This window comes from Oncorhynchus mykiss, chromosome 2 (assembly GCF_057628025.1).
Source record: "Oncorhynchus mykiss isolate SJ-2025 chromosome 2, ASM5762802v1, whole genome shotgun sequence".
NCBI classification, from domain to species: Eukaryota; Metazoa; Chordata; class Actinopteri; order Salmoniformes; family Salmonidae; genus Oncorhynchus; species Oncorhynchus mykiss.
In genome coordinates, this window is record NC_143023.1 from 90637368 (window position 1) to 90644135 (window position 6768).

General features: G+C 45.7%; 1 protein-coding gene across 1 annotated transcript in view; it reads left to right on the forward strand.

Annotated features, from left to right (window-relative positions):
• Nucleotides 1-6220, forward strand: part of poc1b (POC1 centriolar protein B) — a 58646-nt gene extending 52426 nt beyond the window's left edge. Inside the window, exons 11-12 of the mRNA XM_021576649.3 lie at nucleotides 4829-5071; nucleotides 5301-6220. Coding sequence (XP_021432324.2) covers nucleotides 4829-5071; nucleotides 5301-5474 — 417 coding nt within the window. The 3' untranslated portion in view covers nucleotides 5475-6220. The remainder of the gene's footprint in view (nucleotides 1-4828; nucleotides 5072-5300) is intronic.
• The last annotated feature ends 548 nt before the right edge of the window (nucleotides 6221-6768 follow it).

A 6768-nucleotide genomic window follows, 5' to 3' on the forward strand; every position in this document is an offset into this window, starting at 1 on the left:
GAGAGAATGCTAAGAGTGTGCAAAACTGTCAACGGGTGGCTACTTTGAATAATCTCACATTTAAATATATTTTGACATTAACACTTTTTGATTACTACTTGATTCCATATGTTATTTCATAGTTTTGATGTCTTCAATATTATTTTACAATGTAGAAAATAGTAAAAATTAGGAAAACCCTGGAATGAGTAGGTGTGTCCAAACTTTTGACCAGTTGTGTATGTGTGTTTATCTATTTTCCTTTAATCTATCTAACACTTTAGTCAACAACTCAATCAAACTAGTTTGGTAACATGGCATGTTAGCTGTCTAAATCCACAAGAGAAAGTAAGAAATCAACTTACCCCCCCTAACAACAACACTATAATTATATATTTGCTGTGCTATATATCCCACAGCAACAACAGACACAGCCTATAACAATTATTCTGATTGTTTCTTCTCTCTCAGACCACTCTGCTGGAGTAGCTCATAAATATAGAATGAGTACCAAATGGCACCCTATTCCCTTTATAGTGCATTTCTTTAGACCAGGGCCCATAGGGTATTCATCAACAGTAGTGCAGTGCATAGGGAATAGTCTGTCATTTTAGACGTACTCATTTCTAATCGTCTGGGTGAGATGGAGAGGCTGGCTAGTGGCTGGCGAGGACAGGGAGCTAAATGAATTGGTCATTGGCATTAATTGGGTACACTGCTGGCGCTGGCTGTCCACCTGAGTCCACTTCAAAATCAGGGACAGAGTGTTCACTGTAGACAGAGTGGCATGACCTTATATGGGCTGAAGATGCTGCTAATGGAAACATCACAAGTGTTTAAAAAAATTGTTGTAAACAATTATCATATGTATCTAATATTGCTATACGTTATCCATTTCTGAGAATAGACTCTGTCAACGACACTTGCTTAGGGAGCTGATATTAAAACAGTACTCTTACCCTTTACCCGCGGGTATGTTACAGAATATTATGCCAGCCCTTCTGTAATAGTAACAGATAACGGCCTTCAGTTGCCAACCTCAGGATTTAAGTTTTCATAATATTACATACTAACACTATGGTATCAGACCAAGTGTTACAATGGTATCAGACAGACTGTGCTCCAGCTCTGTTATCAATCTGGGAATGGTTCTGTAGTTTGATTAATGTTTCTGTTCGCCCACTCTTCTCCCACCGACCAACCGAACAGACAGCCGAGCTGGCAGAATGCCACCGATGGCCTTGCTTGCTGTGGCAATGAGCCGTGTCTCGCCATTCCACATGACATGGCAAACGAGCACAGTGTGTGTGTTTAGTGATTGACACATGGTATGCTGACTCTTAATGTCTGATTGCTCTCCAACTTCCTGCAAGAGAAGGGAAAGACGCAAGAGGAAGCGAAAAGAGAGATGGATGGAGTCAGGTCTGGGTCTGCTGAGCATTAATGAACACAACAGATGTTGCCCAGATGCGGCCCAGGGGGGGTCAGAGAGAGAGAAACCGAGAGAGGGGGAAAAGGGAGGGAAAAGCGAGATGGAAAGGAGTCCAGTTGGAGTCCCTCTTCATACACTGACAGCTTTGTTCACCTCCAGTCAGGACCAAGCCCTTCTTCCTCTCCCTTCCACCCTCTTCTCCCCCCCAAGACTCTTTGATGTAAGTGCACAGGAAACAAGGCAGGAATCGATTCCTCCATGCATTAAGCCCCCACTCACCACCTCCTTCCTCTCCTCTTGTCTCATTCCTTCTCTTTATCTCTATCTCCTCGCCCCTGTACCTCCCTTACCCTGCCCAGGAAGCTCGCTAGCACGTTGTTTTTGTCTGTGTCCATGTGTATGTGTATTGTATGGGGCCGTTGGAGCACAGGGACACATCTTGTCTGTATCTTTGTCTGTGTGCTAGCAGTGATCTGAAGTCTGTGTGTTGGAGCAACATTGTAGATCGTGTTGATCCTTGTCTGTCTGCGTGGTCTTGGGTTGTGTTTCCAAAGCAGGAACACGTGAGCCTGCTTTGAATAATGAAATTCCTTTTGAATAAAATGTATAAAATTCAATGATTTACTGTCTCTAAGGACGGGCTGCAGCTAGTTTCTATTGTTCATCTTGCTTCAGGAGGTATGGATTTGGTCTCAGAATATGTAGGAAAGTTCTCCAACTCGTTGACCCTGTTTTTTAACTGTGTGCCTGTTTTATTAGGAGCAAGCCAATACAATGAGTCCTACTCCCCAAGTCTCTCGGGTCATAACCGCTCAAGTTAACAAGTAAAATGTCATTTGTCACATGCTGTAGACTAACAACAAAATGCTTAATAACAGGCCCTTACCTACAATGCAGATAAAATTATAGAAAAATAATAACACAAGGAATACATACTCAATGAGTATCTATATACACAGGTACCAGTACTGAGTTGATGTGTAGGAGATAATTGAGGGTGTGCTCAGCCCTCCCTTTCCTGTAGTCCACAATCAACTCTGTCGTCTTGTTGAGGGAGAGGTTATTGTCCTGGCACCACACTGCCAGGTCACTGACCTCTAACCCTATAGGCTGTCTCATCGTCGTCGGTGATCAGGCCTACCACCGTCGTGTCGTCATCAACCTTAATAATGGTGTTGGAGTCGTGCGTAGCCACGCAGTCGTGGGTGAACAGGGAGTACTGGAGGGGACTAAGCACGCACCCCCGAGAGGCCCCTGTGTTGAAGGTCAGCGTGGCGGATATGTTGTTGCTAACCTTTACCACCTGAGGGCGGCCCATTAGGAAGTCCAGGATCCAGTTGCAGAGGGAGGTGTTCAGTCTCAGGGTCCTTAGCTTAGTGATGAGCTTGGAGGACACTATTGTATTGAACGCTGAGCTGTAGTCAATGAACAGCATTCTCACGTAGGTGTTCCTCTTGTCCAGGTGGGAGAGAGCAGTGTGGAGTGTGTCTGTGGATCTGTTGCGGTGATTTGGAGTGAGTCCAGGTTTCTGAGATGATGGTGTTATGTGAGCCATGACCAGCCTTTTAAAGCATTTCATGGCTACGGACGTGAGTGCTACGTGAGGGGGATTGTCTTTTAGAGATGTTACCTTGGCCTTCTTGAGCAGAGTCTCTCTCTTCTCATAGTCTCCGTTCCTCTACTGTAAAAACATTATTGGCCAGAGGGAGGGATGTAGAGTGGGAGGGGAGAGTGAGGGGGAGAGACTGGCTAGGCTTTACAGCTTATAGGATTCATGAACTAACACATTTGCCATGTTTTGTCATTAGCATTACAGTTGTAACCACTTCCTCTATGTCAGGGCTTCCCAACTGGCAGCAGTCAGGGCTTCCCAACTGGCAACAGTCAGGGCTTCCCAACTGGCAGCAGTCAGGGCTTCCCAACTGACAGCAGTCAGGGCTTCCCATCCGGCAGCGGTCGGGGCTTCCCAACTGGCAGCGGTCGTGGCTTCCCAACTGGCAGCGGTCGGTGCTTCCCAACTGACAGCGGTCGGGGCTTCCCAACTGGCAGCAGTCGGGGCTTCCCATCCGGCAGCAGTCGGGGCTTCCCATCCGGCAGCGGTCGGGGCTTCCCATCCGGCAGCGGTCGGGGCTTCCCATCCGGCAGCGGTCGGGGCTTCCCATCCGGCAGCGGTCGGGGCTTCTCATCCGGCAGCGGTCGGGGCTTCCCAACTGGCAGCCCATGGGGGATTTTATTTGGCCCCCCAAGTTTTCTGAGCAAAAGGTTACATTGTAATTGTTTATTGTTTTATTGTTGGATATAAGACTGTAAAAACACCAGAAAATCAGTTATTTTTATTTTGGAAATCTGTTCCAATGTATACCCCCGCATAATAGAGAGAGAGACCCTGAGTCTACAAAATATTAGGAACATGTTCCTAATATTGACTTGTACCTGTGCTTCCCACAGTTTTGTCAAGTTGGCTGGATGTCCTTTGGGTGGTGGACCCTTCTTGATACACACAGGAAACTGTTGAGTGTGAAAAACCCAGCAGTGTGGCACTTCTTGACAGACTCAAACTGGGCGCCCGGCACCTACAACCATACCCGATTCAAAGGCACTTCAATATTTTGTATTGCTCATTCACCCCTTTCATCTACACTGATTGAAGTGGATTTAACAAGTGACCTTTTAATAAGGGATCATAGCTTTCTGTCATGTAAAGAGCAGGTGTTCCTAATGTTTTGTACAGTCAAGGTAAATGATCGTATACAAATGTAAACAAGGTTTGAAATGGTTCTATTTTATTCAAATATTATGTCTGTTTGGGCTTCTTGCATTAGATTTGCTGTCTACAAATGATTAGTAATTATGGTGCGGCAGGGTAGCCTAGTGGTTAGAGCGTTGGACTAGTAACCGAAAGGTTGCAAGTTCAAACTCCCGAGCTGACAAGGTACAAATCTGTCGTTTTGCCCCTGAACAGGCAGTTAACCCACTGTTCCTAGGCTGTCATTGAAAATAAGAATTTGTTCTTAACTGACTTGCCTAGTTAAATAAAGGTTAAAAAAAAACATTTAAAAAAAATGTTCTGGCCCCCTGACCCTCCGCTCATGAAAAAATCTACTTGCGGCCGAATCTAGTTGATGATCTCTGGTCTACGTATTGTCAATGGGTTGTTGATGAAGCCGGCTAGATTAAGTTGTCTCATAAAACCAGTCTCTACCTGGTTAATAGCCCTCTCACATGACGTCTACGGAACCACAGATCTGTTGTGAGGTCCTGTTCAGGTCAGAAGTCCCCGCACCAAGAAAACCATTGCGTCATAAATTGCAATGCTTTCCCTCAAATTCAGTTGTGAGGTCCTTAAAGTTAATGTTAACTTCAAAATCAATCAAGCCTGGTCAGCTGTTGCATTCACCCTCCCCTCTTTCTTTCAAGGCTATCAACGGCCATGCAAACAATTTGCCAGCACGACGGATTGCCAGTACCAGCCTCAACCCCAATGAAGACTGCCACAGTAGTGGACAGGGTTCGATATCTGGGTCCCAGTCCGGGCAGATGGGAGGCAGGAGGGAGGAGGAACAGGGGATGAGGTACCCTCTGGAGATGCGCTCAGACCTCCCCATGAACTTCAGCAGCACCCTGGAACGCATCGTCCAGCAGCTTGACGTCCTCACTCAGGTCAGTCCCTTAACTCTTAATCCAAATCTGGCAGCCCTGGCTAAACCACTTCATTTCAACCCAATCTGGCAACCGTAAAATACTTCCCCTTCCAGCCCAATCTGGCAACTCAATTGTAATGTTTATGAAAGAACAGCAGATGATACAGAGTTAGATGTTGAAATGTGTTGACATAGTCGTGAAAGACTTTTAGTTTAAAACTGGTGTGTGATCCTCTCCTACCCCATAGACTGTCTCTGTGTTGGAAGAACGTCTCACCCTGACGGAGGACAAACTGAAGGAGTGTTTATTCAACCAGAGTCAGATCCTGCTGCAGGTGCGAGGGGAGGAGATGGACCGAAGGAGAGAGAGGGTGGAGGAAGAGAGGGAAGGTGAGAGCGGATCCCCTGTCGCCTCAGCCTAAGGTCACCCACCTCCCTCTCCACAGACACACACTCCTCCCTATGACTTGGTCCTGTGTGTGTTTGGTGTGTGTGTGTGTGTTCGGGGAGGGACAGGGAATGTGGGGATCCTTAACCTCCACCTTGGTGGTCTTTCTCAGGGGTCATCGTCTTAATCAAATCCTCCCTCTATCTCGCCACTCTTTTAAAGATTATTCAATCCTACAGCACAGTGTGTCTGGGACACTTAAACCAAAGCTTTTTGGCTAGGGACTGGGGTGAGTTTTTGTACGTATACCAGTGTGTGCATATGTTCATCGGTGTGTGTGCGCGTGAGTTTGGAAGATCTTTGTGAGGCCCCTCCGTAATGAAAGGTTGATGAAGGGGAGCGGAGGACAAGACAGCACAGCTGCAGCTATGAAAACAGCCGGTCTGTCTGTCTGTGGACAGTGAAGGGAGCAGAGCGTGCTGGGCCAGGCAGGGGCTCCCTTCACTGTCCAATTCCTCTGGTCTCCTTCTCCTGGACAGGCCACCATAAACATGCATTCCTTACACCTCTCTCCCTCTCGTGTGTGTGTGTGTGTGTGTGTGTGGCTATGGGTTCTTGTACTAGCATTTATTAGTAGAATCTATGCATTATGTCATGTGCTGATGAAGCGCCTGTGTGTGTGTGTATGACCATATACCCCCACTGTTGTATAGTGTACGGCATATTTTCTCATGCGTTCCCTTTCATACTATGAACTAAATAAATTGAACATATTGCACAGGCATGTCTCCATGTGTCATTTTTACATCAGCAGTTGCTCTATAAAAGCACACAAGTATCCAAAACTCACTCTGTTTCATGGTCCATCGACCCAGATCATGGGCTTTTCCACACAAAGTGCTTTACAGTAACCTTGCCTAGACCTCAAATGGCAAGCAGTAGCAGCAGAATCTACAAGTATACAGTCTGTGTCAGTTCCTCTGTGAAGCCAGTGGTCTTGTTAACTTTTCCAGTGACAGTCAAAGATGTGGATAGCACTGGACTGGCCCCTCTTTATAAATACATATACAATAAATGTGTGTTCATCTCCATATCTATCTACAGTGCATTCGGAAAGTATTCAGACCCCTTCACTTTTTCCACATTTTGTTACATTACAGACATATTTTAAAACAGATTGTTTTTTTCACTCATTAATTTACACACACTACCTCATAATGACAAAGCAAAAACAGGTTTAGACATTTTTGCAAATGTATTAAAAATTAAAACTGAAATAACATTTACATAAGCATTCAGACTGTTTACTCAGTACTTTGTTGAAGCAC